The 25,637-nt window shown below is 34.5% G+C and overlaps 3 protein-coding genes across 9 annotated transcripts; 1 reads left to right on the plus strand and 2 right to left on the minus strand.

Annotated features, from left to right (window-relative positions):
• Window positions 1–1,603: 1,603 nt before the first annotated feature.
• LOC102613558 (hypothetical protein) lies at window positions 1,604–9,045 on the minus strand. Of its 6 annotated transcripts, XR_370422.4 has the most exons (7): window positions 8,849–9,044; window positions 8,474–8,651; window positions 7,125–7,482; window positions 4,447–4,792; window positions 2,470–2,564; window positions 1,884–1,961; window positions 1,719–1,789 (listed from the first exon to the last, which is right to left on the minus strand). XR_370422.4 is itself a non-coding variant. In XM_006475907.4 (6 exons), exons 3-6 carry the CDS (start codon window positions 7,466–7,468, stop codon window positions 1,739–1,741), a joined length of 819 nt encoding a protein of 272 aa, XP_006475970.1. In that variant the 5' UTR covers window positions 7,469–7,482; window positions 8,474–8,651; window positions 8,849–9,044; the 3' UTR covers window positions 1,604–1,738. The 6 variants fall into 6 exon arrangements, 5 of the variants coding, with proteins under 5 accessions (XP_006475970.1, XP_052291048.1, XP_006475968.1 ...); XM_006475907.4 differs by lacking the exon at window positions 2,470–2,564 and having other exon boundaries at window positions 1,604–1,789; XM_052435088.1 differs by lacking the exons at window positions 1,719–1,789; window positions 1,884–1,961; window positions 2,470–2,564 and adding an exon at window positions 2,577–2,699.
• A 5,656-nt stretch (window positions 9,046–14,701) lies between these two features.
• Window positions 14,702–19,522, plus strand: LOC102613072 (uncharacterized). Of its 2 annotated transcripts, none has more exons than XM_006475903.4 (4): window positions 14,702–14,869; window positions 15,028–15,371; window positions 16,000–18,244; window positions 18,872–19,522. In XM_006475903.4, the coding sequence occupies exons 2-3, from the start codon at window positions 15,028–15,030 to the stop codon at window positions 18,206–18,208; spliced, it is 2,553 nt and encodes an 850-aa protein (XP_006475966.2). In that variant the 5' UTR covers window positions 14,702–14,869; the 3' UTR covers window positions 18,209–18,244; window positions 18,872–19,522. The 2 variants fall into 2 exon arrangements, with proteins under 2 accessions (XP_006475966.2, XP_006475967.2); XM_006475904.4 differs by having other exon boundaries at window positions 18,881–19,522.
• A 194-nt stretch (window positions 19,523–19,716) lies between these two features.
• On the minus strand, window positions 19,717–24,934 carry VPE (vacuolar-processing enzyme-like). The gene is given in 9 exon segments (NM_001288848.1): window positions 19,717–20,237; window positions 20,335–20,541; window positions 21,104–21,310; window positions 21,485–21,533; window positions 21,794–21,993; window positions 22,091–22,176; window positions 23,006–23,162; window positions 23,448–23,612; window positions 24,686–24,934. Coding segments are annotated over 9 exon segments (1,485 nt in total). The 5' UTR covers window positions 24,917–24,934; the 3' UTR covers window positions 19,717–20,054.
• Window positions 24,935–25,637: the final 703 nt, after the last annotated feature.

Here is a 25,637-nt window from a genome sequence, read left to right on the forward strand (position 1 = left end):
ATATTAAGCTATTCCTTTTGTTGTTATGTTATATATCATTCACTATCCGCTTTTCTTTTAATTTTTTTATGTAAATCAATTTAATTTTATTTCACTCGAATCGCGTTCGCCGGACGACAGAAGAGGAAATACATTTCCCACAAGAATCGATGATAAGTAAAAGTAATGCACTTGTAAACAGTAATTCGTATCTTCCCTAAACAAAAAAGTCCCAAGTGGCAAGGCACAGCTGACACGCTTACTCCTTGGCTTCTGCACTCCCATTCCCATGTGCAATTGTGCGAAAGGACAATGAATGAGAGAATTGGAGGAGAAGGGGAATCTGTGCCTTTAACATGACCAACAGGAACATTTTTTTTTTTTTTGGCCTTTTTTTAATTATTCCAAGTCCAAGTCATCGGGTCTGTGGCACCTTCGTGAAACAGAAAACAACAGGGGGATCAAATGTGCAATGATTCAATTTGTTGGTTTATAGGGGTATATCATTACACTTGGCGATGCCTTGGAAGAAGTCGCCAGAATGATGATTTTCGAAAAGTTTATGTTGGACAAGGCAGTCTTTGCGAAATTGACTCATTCGGCCCAACCATCCTTTTGTAATCAATGGCTAAGCGTGATTTGCAACGTATTATTTGACCGGTGAGCTGAGGTTGTTCTCCCTTTTCATTCGCCCCCACCCAACCCCCCACCTGGAGTTCCCCAACATTTGCTTAGCTTGTACGAATATTATAGTTGGTTTGTGGACCCTACCACGTAATTGTTGATTCCCGTTTGCTTTGCCCTACATAATTATATACTAAATCAATAATTCTAGAAATATAAACTCTTTAACAAGCACTAATTATTCCATTAATACAGTTTGAGATGACATTTTATATTAGGTTATTGATATGTTGGAGTTCACCTACGGTAAAATACGAATTTTAATTACACGTAAAATAATAAATAATAAAAAAATAACTCATTTTTTATTATTCATCACTTTGCTTGTATGATTGAGATTCGCGCTCTACCGTAAGTGAACTCCAACATAATCAAACTCTTATATATTATTGTATGACTGAAATTCACACACCACTGTAAGTAAACTCCAACATAATCGAAACCCTTTATATTATTGTTGCACGCTTTGTGCAATTGATTATTTTTTAACTTAAAAAATAATTGATGTAGGTCTCGTCGTATTAATTTGCACAATAAAATGTGCAGAAATAATTTATATTAGTACTCCATATTTGTCCAGTAGCCAATGAGCTTATTCATGAACTTCAGCTCAACCATCTTGTAATGTGCGAAAATAGCCTTGCTTTGTCTATAAGCAAAGCTAGTGGCACATTCGTCACTCCCACTTTAGACAGGTTATACCAAGTTGGTAAAGTAGCTTTTAACTTGTTAACCAGCAAAATGGACGTAGCCCACTACTGGGCCTAAAGCGTGACCAGCCCAGTCAACCAGCACCTAAATAAAGCTGAAACAAAAGAAAAATATAAGCAAAACAAAAACAGGTGTTGATGCCTGATGCCTCTATAATAATAATAATAATAAAATAACCGAGAGAGAGAAGAGAGAAAGAGAGAAGAGAGAAGAGAGAAGAGAGAAGATATGGCTAAAATTTTATCCTTTCATTCATCTCAGAGGGAGGGACGAAAGGTAACGATTTACAGGGTAGCAACATTTTGTCATATTCTCAACAAACAAAAAACAACAGCTATCAACAGCTATTCATCTTCCTCTTCCTCTACTCTGAGTCTGAGTCCATGTTACCCATAGCCTTCAATCCTCTCGGTCTCTGCATCAGATTAGATCCCCGATACAAACATTATGCTCCATTAATTTTTAATGTAAATGCTTCTCCAATTGGGGAGTTGTAATACAAAAAGTACCTTCTTGGAGATTTTCTTCTCTCTAACTTCATAACGTTCAAGGGTCAGGTCACATAGCCATGCACCAGGACTTACCAGCTGCAAAGAAAAACATAAACTCAATGCAACTTTGGCCTTTAATTTCAGATTTTGATTTTGATTGGGATGCAATAAAGAGAGATTCCTGTGCTTTTTTAAAACAGTTATGATTTCAATTAATTTGTAAAAAAAAATAATTCCACCATAAGCAAGAAGATACTTGCAACCTCAAAAAGAAAAAAACTACTTGCAAAAAGAATCGTCTACAGGTCGTGCGTTTAAGAAAGTTATGGACGAAAAACTACGTGCAATCTTTGCTCTCCACGCACTGTCAGTGTGGTCCAGCCTGGAGGACCACTACAAGAGTCACGAAACCACCTCCATTGTTTATTATAAATTACTCTTAAATATTATTTCAATAAAGAGAAAATTAATCATTAAAAACTATTAGAGACAAGAAAAGTTAATTCACCAAAAAGCAATGTCCATATTACGGAAATGCCCCACAATAATGGGCAAAGGGCCCATCCGCTTCCGTCGGTTAAACTTTTACGAAGAATATTATTACCTTTGGTGAGTATTTGGACCTTCGTTGATAAGTTTTAGTGTTGTCTATTGAATCGCCATCGTACACGTGTTGCAGATTGATCCCTCCATCTCAATCTGAGACACTCATAATGTTTAAAAGTTAAAACCAAGAGAAAAATACAGCTTCCAGCTCTGTACTACCACGTCCTTGTTGACCCCACGTACCACGTTTAAGGCATTCTGTTACCAGATAATTTTTAAAAACCTCCCCTGAAATTTGAACTTATTGTAAGTAGACGGCGAGAATTCATTTATTTATAAAAATTTCCTACCGTCAATTAATTTTAATATTGACCGTTAGTTAACTGTGCAAAAACAATATTACCCTTAACAATAATTTATAGACTAACATAACTAAAAAAAAAACTAAAATTATTCACGCGAAAAGCACAAACCCTATTTTTTGATAATGTTATTCTTGTCAATTCCAAAAATTTATAATATCATAGGTAAAGATTATGACTATTTTATTTTCAAGTTTTTAATTTTATCTTTCTTGTAGAAACTTTAAGAAAATATCAATAATTTAAAGAAAAATTTTCAAGTTTTTAATTTTATCTTTTTTGTAGGAACTTTAAAAAAATATCAATAATTTAAAAAGTGTAAAATAACCAACAATTTTAATTTTTTTTTAGTTATTTCCATCTACAAACTATTGTTAAGGGTAATATTATCTTTGCACAGTCAACTAACGGTCAATGTTAAAATTAATTGACGGTAGAGAATTTTTTACAAATAAATTAATTTTCACCATCTACTTGCAACAAATACAAACCTCAGGGGAGGTTTTTAAAAATTACCCTTCTGTTACCCCCTCATATTCTTGTAAAATGATAAACCCACGAATGATTTTATAATTTATACAAATTAATGACGGATAAAAATTAGCTAAAAATAATAATAATAATAATTAATTTTTAATTATATAAACCCATAATAATTTTATATAACTAATTCCGTCACGTCACTTCGATTTATATACACTTACTTATAGAAGGTAATTATAACTCTATTATTACTCATTTCCACATATCCAACATTTTCAACGCTTTCTTTAAAAAAAAAAAAAAAAGAACTCCCCGTAGCCAAGAAAAGTAAAATAAATTCAAAATTGCGGTATTACCGTGATAATCTCTTACGGTAAAATCTTGACTTAAGTAACTCTTATTGGTCGTAAGAATATTTGATTTTGATAAATTGGAACATAAACATAAAAAAAATCAAAAACAGAAAAAACTTAATGACAACTCAATTGTCTCTTGTTATTCAATTATCTCCCCCACGAAGTAAAGTATGAATTACTGCATTACGGAATGCCACATTATTTAGAATAATTTTTAAAAACAAAAGATTTAAAATATGTACCATTACTTTAATGGAATTTTCCGACTAAATCAAGAGAAATTTGATTATCAAAGCACAAAACTCGGGCAAGGGTAATATTCCCACCCCAGATTTTTGTTAATTTATTCTACATCCCGCACCCAAACCAGGACTCGGTCACTGGGAGGCTAACGTTACTACAGGTCATTTTTAGGTACACGTCCACGCCTTTACCGACACGTGGACATGTATATCTCACTGGTCACTTTACACACAGCCCTATTTTTAAGCGAAAACAAAAATTGAAGACTAATAAAAAAATAATAATAAAGTAGATCATAGTTTCACATAAATCAGGGTCCGACCCAGCAACCATATTTGTAGTAACAGCTACATTCTTAAAAACCGTGTCCCATCCCAAAATATCATCAAAAGGCCGCAAGAGATCTATTGTACCTTGTGCTCCTAAATGTTGTACCCCAATAAAATATTCCTACAGATGATTATTCACGATAATTAAATTGCAACTAGAATCAAATTCGTTAAATCTAAATTCTAAAATAACTAAAACAACATCGTAGATAAGTCTAGATATCATGAAGGATTAAACAAGGAAAGAATAAGAAAAGCTTACATTGACTGTGCGTTGAATAAACTTTGCTCTCTTTTTGGGTCTCTGTGGCAGCTTAGACCCTTTAATGGCCATGAAATCTTCCTCTTTCTCTTTGTTGGTTAAAGCAATCACAAATTTCGGGGGCCACACGGGTGGCGCCGCCTCGCCACTAGCGGAAGAGGATCCACCTTTCTTGCTATCATGAGCTGTTTCCGATGATGCCCCTGATTTGTTATAATCATTGTTGTGGTGGTTGTGATTGTTGTGACGGGTACCTCTCTTATCGTGCGCACCCCTATCTGGTGAAGCAAAACCTCTCACACCACCGTTGCTTTGGCCTCTCATGGCACTTGAATTCTCAGAATTCCTAACAAACAATACACACATAACAACACATCAATTAACTGGACATAACATGTGAAATAAAAATGAAATTTAATACAGTCAAGTAGAGTGTTAAGGAAAAAGTGAAAAAAGTGATGTGCTGAAGTGAATTTTTATGCAAGTACGAAAATAACCTTGGGAGTGATCAAGTAAAGTCGGGCTAAATTTGAGAAGAAAGTCATATACGGTGAGTTCTTTTTTTCTTTTGGCTTCTTTGGAGAGACTTTGGATTGCGCTTTTTAAACAAATAGGAAGTGTTGATATTTGCTAACTTGGCTGCCATGAGAAAAATAGTTTTGATTCTAATCTCGATCTAACGAGCACAGCTGGTCCTATGGGCGGTTTGTAGGCCGTTGGATTCATTTTCCTTTTCTAAGGTATGGGCTACGTGTTGATGGATGGGTTGGCATGTAGGATAGAGTGGACCAGATTCCTAATACAATTACAATCGACGGCGGAAATTTTGTTGAGATTAGACTTGGGCATCATTGGACGCGTGGCAGGAACTTACTAATTCCATGTTTCCTAGTTCCAAGTTCCAACGAGTCCACCATGTGAGGACGCTTTGGCAGCGTTATGGGCTAAAATCAGGCGTGATGAACTCAAGACAAGTTGGCTACCCTCTAGGCAAATGCAAAAGGTCAAGAGTAGCACAATTGAGTAAAAAGAGTAGTTTGATTAGGAATGCTAATCAACCTAATCTTCTTTTGCACAACTTTGAACAAAATCAGTCCAATAAGATTGCAATATAGAAAAAGAAAAGAATAAAACATAAATTGTGAGACTTAACTATCTTCAAATCATCACTTTTCAAAATCTCAAATTACCCTCATTTTTATTCAAAAAATAAAGGAAAAATGTGAGTTGATCAGTTTATTTTTATCTTCTGCAAAAGAAGCAATTTGAGATTTTAAAAAATAAAAAAACGTTCTAAAGAATGTCAATTTATAACGAGAACAATAAAAATATAACCCCATATAAAACTACAATTAGCAGCCGCAGATCAGTCAAATAACAAAGCAAAGATTACAGCCAATTTCCCAATTAAGAATGTAAATCAGTAAATGTAATATTGGGAGAATGCACCATCTAAAACTTCACCAATTATATGCTAAAGTCTAGAAACTAATCAAATTTATAAATAAGTGAAACTATCCCCAAATCTCAAGTGCATTATCTATAGATCACACACTTCAAACGCGACTATTAGATTCTAAGGATCGTGAAATGACATGGGCAACCCACTTTAGCAAGACTCAAATCCTAGAAACTAAAGCAATAGTAAATATAAGGACACCCTGACCTTATGAACTCACCATCAGGCATCAGCTCTCCTGAGTTCTGATTTGCACCAACCTGACCAATTAGTGAATGGACAAGTATAAGCCTCATAAGTAAGTACTCAGCCCCAATTTTGGAAGTTTAAAAGTTCATCTTGTAATGAACAAGTAGATCCAACTAACCTCCACTTCAGCAAAAGCAAAATAATTTGATGCTGAAATGTTATTAGGCATCAAGATTCAGACGCCAGCTTAGTATTCATATGATATTATCTATTCCTGGAACAGTCCACTCCACTACCAGAAATAGACAAATGTATCAAACCATAGTACAATACCAAGGGACATACTATCCCAGACTATGAACTAATTATTTCCAATTTTATAAAACAAGCATAAAGGCTGCAATTGGAATTTAAAATATAATAATAATATCAGCAGAAATGCAGAATGACTCCGGGCTTACTGATATTACACAAACTAATTATGTCGACAGTGACCGTGTACCAACAGCGACTAATGACTAAAGGTGATCCAAATTCATGCTATTACTGAAAAGGGCAACTATCTTTCTTCAACATTAATTTAACATAAACACCAATTCAATTGAAGAAGAAAATATAATTCACCACGGTAAAACATATTTCTTGCGGCAGAAAACCATTAATTAAAGATAAAGGGTAAAAAGGGACCCATCAAAGAGAGCAGATCGAAATCTTTTTCCGCGCCAATGTGGATTATAGAAATCGAACAATAAAGGAGCTAACACTAAACTGCGAACACGGACACAAAGCGCGTCACGGGCCCACGCGCAACCCATTCAATTATCTAAACGTCATACACACAACACTACAGTTGCCTCGCAAACACCAGCGAAGGTTCAGGCTCAGGCCCTCAGCGCGAACAACCCCACAGCTAAAAACAAGATCCACCATCTCAGCCGACAGTGTTTAATACGCGCCGTAAGAATAAGCATACAAATCTCTGTTTTCATTCAAACATAAAATCAAACAAACGATGATACCGAGTTATTACCTGAGCACACGCTGAGGTGGCGGTGGCGGTGGCGGAGGCGAAGATGGCCGTCGACGGAGATTAAAATAACCGTTACCAATATTATGGTTAGCGGTGGCAGTACTCGGCTGATTGGACGTGTCTTTGTCGGTTCTTACGACTCGAACCGTCGTCCGATGGGCCGAAGCGGACGAATCGTCTTTGACTTGAACTTTCATGCACCGGAGTCGCTTCCTGTTCCCCCACTGTAAGACGAAATCAGACGACGCCGTTTGCCTAGTGTTGATCTCTGAGCTAGCTCTTAATAATCCCCCATCTTTGCAAGTGCTCCCATTATTACCGCTTCTCAACAAGTCCTTATCCATCTCCTTTCGCAAACCTGTCCCATTCAGATAAGTTAATTACAATTACTCATCCTAAATTACGGTTAACTTGCAGAATTATACTAAAAAAGAAAAACAAAATGAACAATTTGGATACGGCTTCGGCTTTCCGGCAACTTCCACGCCATTTAAAACGAATGATTAAAATTAAAATTTTAGAGTAACGGCTAAGAATTTTCCCAAATTTTGAGAAGAAAAGTAGGCTTACCATAAGAATCACATATATTAAAATGCAACAAAAATATTGAATACTGAGGAAGACCGAAGACTGGAAGAGGAAGATCCGACAGCCAAGGATTTTTCAAAATGAAAAAATGCAGAATTCTCTACCGAGTGATGCTGTAATAGTCATCAGCAGTGAAAATGAGAATTTTAATTCAAAAATAGATCACAGACGTACTCACTCCAGAGGATCTGACGAAGAATACGCATAGAAAGCGGAGAAAAAATTTCTCAAGCTCCATGCTTTTGCTCGGCTGCCGAGAAAATGTTCGAAAAAGAAAATAAAGAAGGATCGTGAATTGCAACAATCAGAACCAATTCGTTGGTTCTAGAGATCAATTCGAGAATGGAAAGAAGTTCTGAGATGTTATTTTTCTCTCTGCTTTCTTTCTCAGTAACCAAACGTAGGTAATTTGAGAAAAATCTGAGAAGCAGCCACAGCTAAAACTCAAAATAAGACGAGACTGACAAAAATTTTAAAGCTCGAATAAGACGAGACTGAGAGATGGTCAAAAGAACAAAAATCAAAACGAAAAAATATTTCATCAATAACAAGTCAAGATTTTCATGGAACTGAAATTTCTTGTAGACGCTAATGATGATTCTCGCCAGAGCCAAACAGCTGAAAAAACGAGAATCGGAGTCGAACTTAAGTATAAGCTTCGTAATAAGAAGCAAGTGGAAACCGATTCAAAACTGAAATGAAAGAGAACCGGTCCCGAGTTAAATCGACGAGATGAAAATCGATATGCTTGTTTTTTATACCTCCAATATCTCAAATTCGCCGATTTTTTGCTTCTTTCAGTCGGCAGAATACAAATCGAATGTATATCAGCTTCTCAGCGAAATGATTGGCATTTCAAAGACTTGAAAATCTCCTGCTCTAATGAGAGATTATGATCTTCCCCTTACAGAAATTTCTCTATTCTCTTAAGAAATGTATCTGCAAAACAAATAAAATGATTATATTAGAGGATGAATTATACGGAATTAACACTAAGCCAACTGAACCATGTCGTCTTTTGTCATTTTGAATTTGTCTGTAAACTAAAGCATGAACCAAACAACAATTATACCGGCCAATTTTTTTAAATTGATCTTCTTAATAATGAAAAACAAAAGTGTGTTGGTAATACACACCTCTAAATCTCCTCTATCTCTCTATTGGATTCAGATTCTCAACATTCCGTTATCATATTCTCGTCAATTCTCAGCCAAAGTAGTCTGTTTGGCTTCTGAGAAAACGAAAGAAAGTGAATGAAAATTCGCAGAGAAACCAGAGAGAGAACAAACAACACAAAGTGCTCTCCTTCCTTCTTCTGATAAACGAAATTCTCTCTCCCTTTTAAAACCAGTTTTATACCCCTCTTTCATACTCTCGGTTCCACACCGAGCATTCGTGACCATCAATCATCAATCAAACGGTCCTGATTACTCCTCCTTTGAACCGTCGACACCCGTCTATCATCAAGTTAGCATGCGCCCGTGGCAAATTTTTATCACCTCACGGACTTCATCAATCTAACGGAATCTTTAACGACGTTGAATTTTTGTTGAATTATATCATTATTTATTCTGATATGTTTTCTATTATTTTATTGTTGCAATTTTTTTTGTTTTTAACGCCGGTGTGGTGGCGCTTATTATTAGAGAGTATTGAGTTACATTCAATAAGGTTAGTTAATCACGTGACTGATCAAACCACGGTTATGTTTTTATTATTAGTTTATTGTTGAATTTTTTTTTTTCAAGCCGGTGTGGGGGCGCTCATTATTAGAGCATCGCAGTAACAGTAGGGTTAGTTAATCACGTGAGTGAACTAACCATGGTTTAATTTTAACCAGACCTGTGAATCTAGCGATAGGTATAAGGGCAATTTTGGTATTTTATCGCGATAAATAACATTTAAACAACAATAATAAAATGACCTGCACGTGTTCTAATGTTCTCTTAACTTATTTTATTTTTAATGACGCAGTCATTATTCACGGTGGTCATTTATAATAATTTTGTCATTTTTATAGGTAATATAGTTGCTTTAATTTTTAATGGTCATTTTTGGTGGTATATACATTTTTATTAATCGGACCATTTTAGTGATATGATCTCAAAGTTGCTTTTGATTTTTTAATGTGTTCGCTTAAAATAGAGTAATGATACATCTATAAATTTTTATATTAATTTTGTAACATAGTTGGTTGAATGAAACCAACACATTGTCCACATGATTTATCTTTATTATATTATATATTTACTCAACCAATGATATTATACCATATCAATTTGTATAAAAATTACTTATATAAGAATTTATAACTCTATTATTATTCTTTAAAGTTACATTTTAGGGTCTGTAATTTTTTATTTTATTGGTAATGATCCCTTGGTAATATTGGTCAATCACTCTTCTCCTTAATATTAAAGTGGAGAGTTTGAGTATTCTCATGTAGTTGTGAGAGTATAATATGTTTGGACTTTTATTGTATTAAAAAAAATTTCCTTCAATTAAAAAAAAATTGTTTTCCTCAAAAATTGAAAGGGGTGCATGCATCTTTCAACGAGACATTTTTTTATAAAATCCCTTAACAAATACACAAACTTTGCAAATTAATTGCGTATAAGATCGAAGTTAAAAAATAAATAACTACATAAAATTGTTTAATGTTACAAATGCAAATACACTTCTTGTCTTTGATCTTATTATGTTAATTTATATTTTAACACTTTATTATGCAGCAACGGCCCGACTATCTAATATAAAGGGCAAATAACCTTATATTCATAGTATTTGTACTGAGCTATTCTGGATAGTTATGAGAAGCATCTACTGTTATTGAAGCAAGATTTCAAGATTGACCATGTTTCTAAAGAGTATGTTTCTAATTGGAAAATGTATGTTTCTAAAGAGTGTAATACTGCGTTTAGACTTGATTTTTCTTTCCTTCAATTAAAAAAGAAAAAAAAATTGTTTTCCTCAAAAAGTGAAAGGGAAACATACATTTTCCAATTAAATATTTTTATAAAATCCTTCAAGGTCTTAACAAGTACACAAACTTTAGCAAATAAAATTGTTTAATAGTACAAATGCATATATAGTTCTTGTCTTTGATCTTATTATGTTAATTCATATTTTTTAACATTTTATTATGCATCAAAGGCTTCACTATCTAGTAACAAGGACAAATAACCTCGTATTCATTGTATTTGTATTAAGCTATTTTGAATAATTATAAGAAGTATCTACTGTTAATTTAGTAAGATTTCAAGATTGACCATGTTTCTAAAAATTATAATAGAGCAGTTGATGCTTTGGTTAAAAATCACATTTAGGTATTATTATTATCTTATACAGGTGAAGATTTTCTACAACATTTAACTTGTTTATTTTGAAATTTTGTCTTGCAATAATGAGAATCTATTTGGGGGAAAAAAAACACCTTGTATTTAACTTGTATTTTTTTTTCATTTTTGGATGAGCTGTTAGATTTGAAACAATCTAATTTAACGAGCATGGATGAAAAGAGTAAATACATTATTGAAGGGGGTTACGGTCTTAGTCGGTCAATCATATATCTTTATTATTATTATTAGAGTTATTATCATTTCACTGTTTCAAAAATTACCAAATATCAAATGACTACAACAAGTGTTGTCTTCTATCATCTTCCTATTATATTTTTATAAAAATATCATTTTACTACTTTTTCATTACAACCGTTAGTTGACCCGTTAGTTGACTAACAAAATATCAATTTTACCCTTCATGATTAAAAAAATAATAAGATAAATTTTTAATCCATATATCATAATTCCAGTTAAAATAATTATGTTGGTGTTTTATATCCATTTTAATAAATATATTACAAATTTATTTTGTAAATAAGCTTTAAGTATTTTTTTTTTAATCATGAAGAGTGAAATTAGTATTTTGTTTGTCAAGATTATAACGGAAAAGTAGTAAAATACTATTTTTATAAAGATATAGTAAAAAAATAATAGGAAATAATATTTGTTGTAGTTATTTGATATTTGATAATTTTTAAAGTAATAAAATAATAATAACCCTTATTATTATTATTATTGGAGCATAGGATCATAGATCTTAAAGTTTGATTTTTATTAATCCAATTTCTGCAACGTTTGTTGCAAGGCTCTGCGATATCAATAGATAAAATGCTTGATTCGTACGTCTTTTTTTTTTCTTTTTTTTCCGCTTACAGTACTGCAGAAGTAGTTTCCTCAACTGTTCTGGCTGTCTCTCTTAACCTCACGGTGTTTCCTTTGCCAATTTGCTCTTTTATTTACGGTCGATTCTGTCACTTTCTCCATTAACTAGCATCACGTGGCTATTTTTGGGCCTTTGGATTTGTGCGCTTCAAATTCAACGGCTTTGACGTGGCCTATGCAATAATGCCTAAAATAATGTCGGTGTGTGGTCAATTTGTCACCTTCTCAAGTCCATGCAGTATGTACAAGAGCTGACCACTTGACGGAAAATAAAGAGATTGTTCATTCATTTGTTATGGCCATCTAAGTAATTTCCTTGAAAGCCAATTAGGCAATAATTTTTTTTAATGAGCGTTCAAAATAATTTTAAAGGGTAAAAATATAAATATATTTATAAAGTTAGAATATAAAATTTGATTTTGAATTAATATGATAGTAAATACAAATTCACTATTCAGATAATAATTGATAAGAATTAATAAGGAAAATTGTCAATTTTCTTACACTGAAATCAATATCTATCACTTACTCCCTATTATTTTCATAATACCTAATGACTCACTGGTACCATAATTTTACAATATAATCCTTATTTTCAAGTACACTTTATTGATTTAACTATAAACTGAATAAATCATATAAATTGAAAATAGAATAAAAGATTTAAATACTAAAAATAACAAATATAAGTTTCAGTATGAATAAAAAATTAATAATAAGATATTTTTTTATACTTTTTGTTAATTTTGAAAAAAAAATTCTAATAACCATTATTTAATATTTTAAGATAAAATATCAAATAAATAACTCATTTATATCTATTTTCGCTTAAATGTTTGTGCTCACATATCTTTGAATACTATACATATAGTTGAAAACAAGTTATATATATTGATTTAAATAAGCAGAAAACTGCCAAACTCCGAGTTAATAATCCATTATCAAATGACCTCACGAAATAAAATCATATCATCTACCACATCATCAATTTGAATGCAAACTTTATATTGCCCCCATGTAAGCTTATTACTTATTATAATTGTTTATAATACCTCTACAAGCTCATGAATGATAAAAAGTCATATGTAATGAATAAAGTTGAGATTTTGAAAGTTCAAAGCATCAAATTTTATTCCTAAAGCCTAAGTGATCATTTGCTTAATCAATAACACCATGTATCGCGCATGTTTTTTTATTTATTAAACTTAAAAATAACATTTTCTCTAAAATTATTAATACGTACTAATATTTACATCATATATTGAATATCTGCTATACTCAATACTCACCATTTAATAGAATAGAAGCTTATTTTTACTCAATTTTTAATTGGGAATAGAAGTCTTTTCTGGTGACTTAAATTACAGCTCTTAGACATTTGTTCTGCATTTAATTAACAGGAGAGATTCTAATATATACCCAATTTTTAAACCCAATTTTTAATTAGAAGAAGAAATAGAAATCTGCTATAAGAACTTAAATCGCAGCTCTCACAATGGTAACTTGTGAGAGTTGCAGTTTACCACTCAACTATTTTAACAGAGTGCGCCGCTTCGGCCTTGGCCGAAGTGGTGGGCTGCTGCCCTCACAACACAATGCTTGTGAGGGCAGCGGTTCTAGCCCCCACAAAGCTTTTGTGGGGGCTAAATGTTCTTTATATTTAAAAAATCCTTCTCCCTTGCGAAATGCAAGTGGAGTATGGACATCCCTTTCCTGTGAGGGGTTATTTGTCTGGGCATGTACTTCATAGAATTCATTGTAATAATGTAAGTCTCAATCATATATATCTGATTGTAAATATCAGTGTAATATCTCTGCTACAATAAGCAGTTGTTGTAAATATCTGTGTAATGTAATAATCTGATGATTAATCAGTATTAAAAAAAAAAAACAGAGTGCTTTGAAAATACCATCTGATATATCTAACACAAACAACTTTATATAATACACGCTGTCATACATGTTATGACATGCGTGGCAAGCTCCCATTATAGGAAGCTCAGCTGTAGCTCGAAAGCCCCTAATAAGAACTCATCATTAACATAATAGCCAATCGCACACTATAATAACGTACGCGAGGGCGTGCACAAGATCAGCTTGCTCTAAAATTGTTCATAACAACAATACTTTATGAGATAACAATCACATAAAAAGACAAGCCAAAACAAAACAAAACAAGACCGACACGAAAGTAATGTCGGTGTTCCGATTACTTAGACCTCTCTATATTACAATTTATGGATTATGTAAATCTGTATTAAAGGGGAAAATAAAGGAAAAAAAATAAAAGAAAAGGTCTATGTAGTACTATCTAAAGGTCTGTATCAATCACCAATGGCCTTTGGTTCAATGAGAGAAGTCTTATACTTATAATATCGAGTGTAACGATTCGAGCCTCCACAAGAGTATTATGGAAGTTATTTTCAGTTTTTTCTTAATTATTAATTAATTGAGTGTAGACAGTTTCTCCCTTACAAAATATGAGTGGAGTAGGCATCCCTCGAATATTAGAGAGTGTTTAAAATATTTAAACAAATACTTCAATAAATTAATGTATGGTGGTGATCTCAGTTGTTTAATATAATTATAAATATTATAATTATAATGTTAATATCAATAACCATATCTGTATAACATAATTAAAAAAAAAAAGGGTCGATATCAATCAATGGGATGATATTTATTTAATCGAGATAAAAACGGATTCAAAAAGTTTAGGTCAAAGACATAAACATCCTTCATATCTAAGATTTCATTGGCCTCGAATGGAGGACATTATTGTCAAATCAAATTGTCCCTACAAGCACTAATCGATCAGGTTAGGGTTTCGCTCTTTCTCTGAATTGCCGAAACGAAGAATCACCGAGTTAAGGGGAAAGAAGATAACACTAAATCAATCAGATATCACGTTTCATATCAACCGATTAATCACTGGTGCGTTTTGTTTTCTTTCCAATTGTTCTATTCTCGTGCTTTTATTTGTGAGATTTTTTTTTCTCCGATCGAAATATCACATGCATCGGGATCTTGAAATTCAAGATCTATAAATTCATTTTTGCTGAAGATTGAGAATTGTTTTGTATTTTCGTTAGATGTATAACGGAATCGGCTTACAGACCCCGAGGGGGTCCGGAACCAACGGATACATACAAACGAACAAGTTTTTTGTGAAGGCCAAAACAGGTCGGGTTACCGACAGCGTCAAGGGATTCGAAGCGGGTCAGGGAACGGCTGGAGTCACCAGAAAACCGAACCAGGAGATCCTCGAGCATGAGCGTAAGCGCCAGATTCAACTCAAATTGGTGGTGCTCGAAGACAAACTCGTTGATCAGGGTTACACTGAGGCTGAAATTGCCGAGAAGCTTGAGGAGGCTCGGAAGACTCTTGAAGTCGCCTCAGCTTCAGCGGAAAGTGGTGGGCCTGCCGCTGATGCAAAGTAAGTAATTCTTGCTATAAATAATAAGATACATACAAATTTTCATTCTTGAGGTGACATGATATGATTGGAACAGTGAAAAATAACAAGTACAGTTCAAGTACTCATACCACTTCAGTTTGTAGAGATGTCTTTTTGTAGACATTTTTTCATGTGTGTAACTTTTAAGCGTGTCAGTTTTATTTATTTTCACTGCTATAATATTATGAATGGTTAGTTTTCTTGTGCGTTGTTTTATATGTGTGATAAAGCAATTGGTATGTTTTTAGTATGTGCTGCTTGTGTTTGAAGTTTGAAGCATGTATAATTAGGGAACCTGCAATTTTGCCTCTCCTTTCGGCTGCAAGGGGATTGTTGAATCACTTCCTTGATGGCTTTGTTCTGGAGGCATATATGTAATTCAGAATGGGATTCATTAAAGGGGAATTAATTTTTTTCTAATTTCCCTTACTCTTGTTTCTTGGAAATTCCTTCGTCTTTGTAATAGTTGTTCCATTTTCAGCTTTATTTTACACTTGAGATTTCTGTTACCCGAGTTATTTTACTTGATTAATCATGTCTTCTCAGTAGGAAATTTTTGTATAGGTTACCTAGGAATTAACTTCTAATTTTCTCCTTGCTTGTTCAGGGTATCAGAAACAGAGACCCATAAAATTGCTGCTAGAAAGGAGAAACAAATGGAAATGTTTAGAGCTGCACTTGGTATAGGTACGATTGAAGCTAGTGAACAAGGGGCTGAAGGAAGTGATGTTGCACCAAGAAATGGTCGAAAGAATGCTTCCAATGATGATGGTAAGTGGCATGAGAAAAGCGAACATGCCTTTTTGGATAGAGAGAATGTTCGGAAGAGACGTGTGATAGAAGAGGGGGAAATTGTGGAGGACGATCAGAAAAAGACTGTTAAAGATGAGAAAATTAAGAAGGATGAGACCAGGCACCATAAGGGTAATGGCAGAAAGAGAAGACATGGAGACGATTCTTCTGATTCTGATAGCAGCAGTAAGCATGCAAGAAGGATGCCCAAGAAGAATCGTAAGGTTAGCCAGAGGAGTGAGAGTGAAAGTGACAGTGACAGTGATAGTGAAAGCCCTAAGAAAAGTAGGAACTCTTCAAAGAAGCACAAGAAAAGCAGACAACATTCTAGTGATGGTTCAGATAATTCTTCTTCTGATGACGCTGGTAGCAGTAAGCATGCAAGAGCGGTGCCAAAGAAGAATCGTAAGGTTAGCCTGAGAAGTGATAGTGAAAGTGACAGTGACAGTGATGGTGAAAGCCCTAAGAAAAGGAGGAACTCTTCGAAGAAGCACAAGAAAAGCAGAAAACATTCTAGTGATAGTTCAGATTATTCTTCTTCTGATGACACTGGTAAGGTTAGTTCCATGAAGGAAGTTGAGAAATATGGAAAAAGTCATAGGAGACATGATTCGGATAATGGTTCTGATTTTGATGAAGATTCATCTAAGCACAGGACTCGGAAGGGGAGTAGGCATGTGAAAGCAAGTGTACGTCATGATTCTGAGGATGATTTTGATAATGGTATTGGTATGGAAAAGGATAAAAGTCATCTTGAGAAAAGGGGCAATCAGCTGGGTGGAAGCCGCAGAGGGGAGCGAGAAAATTTTGACTTAAGGTCTCACCAAAAGAGCAACTATGATAGTTATGGGAAAAACAGGCGAGGCTATGATGTTGATGATGCAGATGTGATAAAGAGGAGATCGAGAAGGAATGACACTGATGATGACAGTGGCAATAAAATTGAGAAGCGCAGGATAAGTAGGAGGCATAATTCTGATAATGAAAACTCAGATTCCAGCTATGGGAGGAAAAATTATAAAGCATCCCTTGGAAGGCCTGAAGCGATCGAAAATGAGTCTCCTTTGGACAATAGCAATAGAAATAGGAGTGAGTCTGACAAGGGAAGTGGTGACGGAGATTCAGACAGCAGTGCAAGTGATTACGGACGTAAGAAAAGTGGAAAGAACCGTGTGGGTGAAAACAGAACTGGAAGTGGAAATGGTATGAGTGGTAGAAGTGGACGAAGTGATCATGGGTACAGTCCTGCTGGAAGTGACAGGAAAAGAGAAAGAAATGGTCGAAAAGATGACGATATGTTAGACGCACTGAGGAAATTAGAGGAGCGAAGTCTGTACCAGTATGAAAGAGATGCTGCAGATATGGGAAGGTCTACCTATGAACATCAGGAAATGAGGATGGCCAAGAGGAAGTATGATGAGGCAAACAGGGAGGAGCGACCAGAAGCAAGGTTAAGGAGTAGTATTGTTGGGAAGGATGCAATGCACGAAGGCCATCATGCAGATGCAAAACCGGAGTCTGAATTGAACGCCAGACCACGTGGGAATGAGGATGGTCGTAGGGGGGATGATGAAGATTCCAAAGAGCATGCAGGGTTTAGAAGGCAAAACATGGATGAAGAGGAGGCTAGAGGGGGAAGGCATCGGAGAGCTGAAGAACACAAATATGGAAGGCACGGAAAGGATCATGAAGAGCTGCAGCGAGAAAGTCAAAGGCATGGAAGAGGGGAGGAAGAAGAGCGAGGAAGTCGAAGGCATGGGAGAGGGGAGGAAGAAGAGCGAGGAAGTCGAAGGCTTGGAAGAGGGGAGGAAGAAGAGCGGCGTAGTCGAAGGCATGGGAGAGGGGATGAAGAAGAGAGGCGTAGTCGAAAGCATGGGAGAGGGGAGGGAGAAGTGCAAGAAAGTAAGGGAAATGAGCTGGACAAACAAGCGGATTACTCCAAGAGAGTTAGATATGATGATTCTCGGTCAAGTGAGAGAAGGAGGTATGCGTACAAGCATGAAGATGATCGGGGCAGACGTTGAGACTGAAGCAGCTATCTGATATCTGCTGTATTGCTGGTGAGTTTATTTCTGTTGTTGGAACTTACTTTTTTATGCTTCTATTGACGAAAAGGTTTTAAATTTCTTTTAGAAAGTAAATTGAGATTTTACAAGTTGTTTTATCTTTGTATGTTTAAGCCTGTAAATACCAATAATTAGCATAGTCTGTTATTATAAGTATAGACAGACCTAAGCTGATGTCTCCAGTTGCCTTTATTATCTCACATAAATTTGCAATACATAATGGCATGGGAAATTGCTTTCGTAATGCAGAGAAAGAAAATGGAACCTGTATGTCATGCTGTTAATTGAAAGGCATGCTAACTACACATAAAGCTTGGGTATTTGTGAATTTTAGCATCTAAGCATCTTGGATTTGCATAGACATGCCTGAATGACTATGATGGTGTGGCCTCTCTAGGTGTTTTTCGTCAGCCTACCTAGACTGATTAACTTTTGTACAAAGAATAAAATTGATGGCAGGATAGATTCATGGTCACATCTGAACTTAAATTGTTATTTAATTTTATTTTGTATGCGTCTTTTATGAAAACAAAGATGAAATTGATTAATACAATAATGCCAGGCAAAAGTCTATGATTGTTTTATTATGCTACTTGCTCCCTCTGATTGCCAGTAAATCAGTTATTACAGGCTTGCTAGATCAATGCTGACAAGATAGGCAAATCTCCAAGCTAAACCAGCTTGCTGAAGTTATGGAAGGGGGAAGTCCTGCTACATGAATTGGCAGATATGATTGGTGGTGTTTGTGCGGGGTTCTCTCGTACAGGTTTATGCATTGGGATGGGAGTATTTGCAATTTTGGTCTGGATTTGTATTTGCTCGGTTCGTGTTCTGGAAAACATATATAGTAGTAGTCGGTATATCACAGTGTTAGAAGACCATAATTTACCTTTTGTATTTCCGTGAATGAATTATTACTTTGTTTTTGCCGCTGACTAGATGATCGACCCCTGTTTATTTTAATGTTTTATATCAAGGATTTATTAGGAAAATATTTAAGTCCTACAGGCAGAAACTCTGGGGAAGAGTTTCCGTTAAAAGAAAGATTGGGGTGTGAATTTTGGTTTTGAAATTTGTTTACGTAAGTGTGGAGGATTGTTATTTTGATTTTCAAGAAGACGAAGGGGAAAACGAAGCTGAAGGAAGAAACGCTTGATCCTAAGCCAACGTTATCGGTTAATGCAGCGGAGAAATTTGTGTAAAGACTCTTTTGAAATGTCTGGCAATAATTACAGCCATGACTTAAAAGTTGAAAGTAATTTTCCTTTACAATTTGTTTGATGAAAATTTTATGTTCTGCTTGCTTGCTACTTACTATGATTATATTTGAAGGGTGCGTTGACTATGTTAAAATAAAATGAGTAATTAACAAACATGATATAACAATATTTTAATACCGTGAGAAGTTCTAATACCCTAGTAACAAAAATGTCATATTTGCTGAACAATACGATCTTTTTTAATCCAAAATTAGAGCTTTTATTTCAATATTTAGAGCAACACCACGAAGAGGGTTGAGTTGCACGGTCTACAAATCAGGAACAAATATAGCTACATAAGCATAAAATAGCATCGCATACATCCAAAATATATACTATCAAATTACAACTGCGGTCTGGCAGGGAAGAGCTTTTAAATATAATAATTACAAGGAAGCAATCACCAGCCAAATGAAAATAGACATTGCCATAAATGGAAGCAATCATCAGCCAAATGAAAATAGATATTGCCATATTGGCGACTATAATGAAAACTAACATATTTCAAGAACTGGCTTATGATATTCGCACAGTTCTCGGCTTCTTTATGCACTGAATCCTTTGTCGAGAGAACTCCAAGGACCAGAAGGAATATTTTCACAGGCTTGTGCTGATGCTTCCGCCATCTTCTCTTTCCCAATTCCTGTATTACAGATGTTTGCAAGAGAACGCATGTGCTTCATTCCATATTGCGATAGAGCTCCACAGTGCGACTCAAAAGTCCTCACCTGCACAGAGGAATAGACAGAAAAGAACCTTGTTAATGATATTTTAAGTGTTGTCAAGGGATTAAAAAATACAAGAATTGATGATCAGGAATTTTACCAGTGATTTGAGGCAGCCCCAGTCATCAACAAGAGGCTGACCAGCAGGTCGAACAGTGTTCAAGATCTCTGGACCTTTCTCAATTCCAAATAAGAGCTTTCCAATAAGTTTGATGCTGTGGTCTACATGCATTCTATGAGACATTGCTTCAAAAAACTGCTTCTGAGCTTCAGCCTTCCTAGGAGTGCCCTCAGGTGCCTTGCGGTACTATTAAAGTAACGGATAGGCAAAGTGAGGTATATTCTTAAGTAGAAAGGAGAAAATTTTCAGACATACTGCAGAAAGGGTCGCTATTTTACAATTCACCCCCCCCCCCCCCCCCCCCCCCAAAAAAAAATCTATTTAGGGCGTTCTGACTGTTATTTCCACAGGTAACATAGCAGGGTAACCAAAACTTCCACATCTCAAGCAAATAGAAACAACATGTTCTATAGGGGTTTTGTACCCAATGGCCAATGGACTCTGCTTATACTGCTTTGGGTATAATAGAGAACTGGCATACCTAAAAATGGTTCCAAAATTCTTAATATCAAGCTACTACCATGCTTTGTTACATCACTAACCTCTTTTCCTAATTCCAACTTAACCAATCATAAGACCCTTATACAGTTTACACCAACCTCAACAACGAGATGACAAACTTTCAAACCCATGTTGAACATAGAATTGTGATCCATCCCCACATTGGGGATTGAAAAAGTAAATGAATAAAATACGCTAGAGAGGCAGCATTCAATTTAATGAGCTATGTGCATTGTTGGATACATACCTTGTCCCAGAAATGCAAGAGATCGGCATCTCGCTGGTTAACAGCTTTAGATGCTGGCCTTAAGGAGTTCTCATCCACAAAAGTGTAGTTATCATTTGCAGGATTTGTACCCAAGTACGTGAAGAGATTGTTCTTGCTAAGACCGATATCACCATATTGCATGACATGAGAGCCATACGAATTGTAACTAGCAGTCCTTGTTTTAACCTGAAATTTCGAAAATCAAAAAAACTGATTTTAGCGGTTATCAAAACAAGCAGGTAAGAGCAGGATCTAGGATTCTTAAAAAGCCAACTGTTACTAATTTTATTTGCACTGAGTTAACCATTATCTGTGTATAATGAACATCGATGAAGTAATAAAGTCTCAATGAGATCTTACCAGTTCATACTGCTGGTGAAGAGTTTCTGTCCGCAAGTTGTGTATGTCACTGTGCAAAGGTCAAAATATTAAAATTCACCCAAAAAAAAAAAAAAAGGCACACGCACACACTGCTTCTCTAGGAAAAAAACTGCACAAAATGATAAATTTTTAGAAAAGTTTTGTTCAGTAAGTTAATAAATCCGGTCAAACCAGTACTTTTCTTCTATTTTCAGAGATTACAGAAGACAGACATAGACATGTTGTTACTCAAGGAAACAGAAAAATGTTGCCAAAGTGAAATAAATAAAATCATAAATGTTGTCATACCTGTCCTCCATCCAAGCAATACTATACAAGTCACCCAAACAAGTGCTATATTCAGGGGGAGGACCAGGAATCTCTCCAGGACAATAGGTCCCCCAACTGCTCTCTTCAGCATTTGAAGCTGTGGTTGCATAGATATTTAAGCCCTCAGGAAGAAGACCCTCAAAGATACTTCCAGATTCACAGGCTTCGAGATAAAATACCTAAATTTTTTGATATTGAAACCAACAAAAATTTCAATTTGCCAAGACTTTTATCGAAATAGAACACATGTCAAATGGCAGTTCACCAATTACTTACCAAGCTTTTGTAGTTCCCAGAAGCATGCTTCTTTTTTAAGACATCGATCAGTTCATCAGCATATATGTATCGACTGGTGGGCATCCCTAAAATAGATCACAAAACAGGTGAACTAAGAAGTCAATTTTACAACAGAAGTTTAAAAATAGTGTCGGTTATAACATATATATCCACTCTGTTGAAAAAATAAGGTAGGATATTTCAAGTAAAACCAATACACTTTTAACCTTCTGAGTAACCAATTTTTACATGAGTCATGTTGGCCTAGGCTTCAAACAACATGCAACAGCATAACAACACAATCAAATTTTTATTCCCAGTAAAATCACAAATATGAAAATAAATAAATAATAATAATAATAATAATAGAAGAATTTGTTTATATACATAGCTTGCACCGCAAGTGATGTGGCATCTGACGTTGCAAGATTGACACCCTATTGATAAATGATAAAATCAACCAAAACTTAAACATGACCATTAATGATTGGTGATTCATCACTTGAGATACAAACTATGAATCCCGACTCAGTAAATATAATATTACCATAAAAGAAATGCCTTTAGTGGTTAAAGAAAATAATTTTGAATCTTTAAACCATGTGAGACGTTCTCTAACAGGGTTTTTCTAGTGACAGTCATATACCACCAAAACCGGTTTGATTTGGGCCAAAAGAAAAAAAGATAATCCAATTCTATGGTGTCTATTTTCTAAAAATCACTTCAGAATCAAAATCAAGTTTTATGACACGCGCTGAACTAAAACCAGAAATTGACCATAAGATGGAAGAAATCCAAGCCCAAGGACCACCACCATCTAATTCGGGTAACTACAGCCACTATTCAAACAGCACAAAAAAAACACATACAATATAAGACAGAGTGGGGAACTTATGAAGAATCGTGGCTACTAACCTAGCACCCCAGGGCCACCATGATCTGAGTAGAATATGAAAATATGATCATTGGGGCCGCTATCCACAACCTTCCCACTGCCCCCTGTAAGAGCTGTTTTATTTCCCAGGATAACAGCAAAAAAGTTTTCAACAGTAACATCTTCCCCCGTGTAATCCTGCCACATGAAAGAAGAAACCATGAAAAAAATAATAGTAGTAGTAGTAATAAAGAACTTTATCACATATTCAGATGGTTGATCTTTGATGCAATAGTGAGAATAGGAATACAAACTCCTATACAACTCTACCCATACGAACGGATGTGACATTATTATATCACTATCATATGTTCCCCACTATTTATTTGCTTTTATTTCTTTGAAAAATTGCCACAACATGTTATATGAGTAGAGTTTGTAGAGGATTATGTAAACCTAGAATTACTCTTGAGGGAAAGAGACCTTTGGAACTCCTTTGTAAACATCATCGCCATGGGGGTGGTTAATGATGACTCCAGGCCTTGGGTTCTCTTCATTGAAAGCGATGTCATCATACATGAAAACAATAATATTTTCATCCTTCAGCCCACCTTTCCTCAAGAGTTGATAAGCATGACAAATATCAGCCTGAAATAGAAATAAAATAAAATAAATACAAAAAATGATTTATGAAGCTCTACACAGAATATGATTATGACATCAATAGACAGTATAATATGCTGAAATTCATAATTAGAAAGCATGTATATATAGAGAGAGAGTCCTTCTTTGTTGAGGACATCCTCACTTTAACAAAATAAGATATCACTAAAATACGAAAAAACATATATTTCAATCTATTAGTATATTGAAATTTTTATTTTTATTTTTTGTCTTTTGCTGGCATTCTCACCTTAACAAAGTAAGAATGCCCTCTCTCTATATATATATGAAAAGTGGACTTGATAGGAAATCAAATCCCCTAACAGCAATATTTACATCAAGCGGCTTACACAAAAGGTGCAAATACAGTTACCCACTTATTTAAAGTAAGAAATCTTGCCTCTGATTCATACAATCATTGACAGTGTACACAAACAATTGTCACTCACAGGCAAATCACAAAAGTTTCACTTGAGATGATGAATAAATAAATGAAAGTAATATATATATATATATATATATATATATATATATGTTTTTCAAAGAAATAACCAAAATTTTTTATTGGGGAAAACCTTTAACCAGACTGATACAATTAAGAAATATGTCAAGCTATGTGATAGTTTGTTTGTTTGTTTATTATTATTATTATTATTATTAATTTTTTTAAGAGATAGTGCTTAAGTTGCACAAACAAACTGGAAATTTGGTTTTTTTTAAAAAAAAAACCGAAAACATGAAATGAATTTCACATTCTTTCTTTTGTCTGATTGTCTCGGCTTACTTGCTGCTTACGTAAATTAAACAGTTACGCGCAAAATGAGATTCTCAATATTCAGACATAATTTATGGCGAGCTTTTTAAATACAAGCATCAAAGAAAACCTTAACCTTACTTCACTTTCTGAAAAAAAAAAATGAAAAAAAGAAAAAGAAAAAAATTTACAAAAATAAAATAAACTTTCATTATAATATTTACGAAAAGAATAAAACTTGGTAATTCCAAGGAATTTATTAAAATAAAACGTGATTTCAAAAAATAAAATTCAGATAGCAGACCTGATGCCTGTAATTCCAGAAGCCATTAGATCCGGCAAGCAGGACGGCCCATCTCGTGCCGACAGAATCATCATCATCGTTGACCTTTGCCCCTCCCCCACCATTATGGAAGAACCTATAGGCTTCCGATGGTAGCTTCAGAATGTCACCTGCTATGTCTCTGCTTCCATCGGCGATTCCTGCAAGAGCGACTAGGAGCGTGATTAGCACGCCGGAGGCAAGGCGCGTCATGGTTTTTTGAAGGGGGTTGATTGGTTGCTGGAGCTAGTTATGGAAATGTTGTTGTGGGGAGGAAGAGCTCTGTTATTTATAATACCGAGTGATGCACTGCTGACAATATATTTTTTCTTTTGTTATTTTATTTTAAACGGGAAAATATTAATAAGGGGTAAAAATGTTTTAATTTATTTCAATTGGGTAAAATAATTTATAAAATTCTTAATCAATACCCTATTTATTACAAAATTACCAACTTATTTGGTTAGGACAGAATCATTTGTTCAATAATTATACTTGGAAATTAGAAATCTTAAGACTATATTATATTGATCATATTTTAATTTTTATTTGTTATAATTAAAATTAAGTTGATTATACTTTATGCAGCATTATAAATATTCTAAAATATTTATTAAAATCATGTTAAATGGGTATTTATTAAAAATATCAAAAAACTATATTAAATAAATAATGTAAATAATAGATGAGTCGACACAGCGTATGAGATTCTTGATTAGATTTATATGCTATTCTTTATGAGCTCAAATATAATATCCCAACTCTCATTTCACTACTTATTAAAGATAATAAATTATTTTGTTATATTAATTTTTCAGACTGCTCAAACTCTTAATTTAAATGAAATACATCAAAACGTTTGGGGTCGCGTTGATTTTACGTTTGAGCGTTACTTTATTCTAATTCTGCATTGAGAAATTGAGAATTTTAGATA

This window comes from Citrus sinensis, chromosome 1 (assembly GCF_022201045.2).
Source record: "Citrus sinensis cultivar Valencia sweet orange chromosome 1, DVS_A1.0, whole genome shotgun sequence".
In the NCBI taxonomy this organism is placed as follows: Eukaryota; Viridiplantae; Streptophyta; class Magnoliopsida; order Sapindales; family Rutaceae; genus Citrus; species Citrus sinensis.

Excerpts from the sequence above, each read along its gene's own strand:
- LOC102613558 (XM_006475905.4), bottom strand. The coding sequence starts at position 7,468 with ATGGATAAGGACTTGTTGAGAAGCGGTAATAATGGGAGCACTTGCAAA. Across the intron at positions 4,793-7,124 it reads CCACCTCAGCGTGTGCTCAG|GAATTCTGAGAATTCAAGTG; the intron begins GTAATAACTCGG and ends ATTGTTTGTTAG. Across the intron at positions 4,306-4,446 it reads TTATTCAACGCACAGTCAAT|GAATATTTTATTGGGGTACA; the intron begins GTAAGCTTTTCT and ends AATCATCTGTAG.
- LOC102613072 (XM_006475903.4), top strand. The coding sequence starts at position 15,028 with ATGTATAACGGAATCGGCTTACAGACCCCGAGGGGGTCCGGAACCAAC. Across the intron at positions 15,372-15,999 it reads GGGCCTGCCGCTGATGCAAA|GGTATCAGAAACAGAGACCC; the intron begins GTAAGTAATTCT and ends TTGCTTGTTCAG.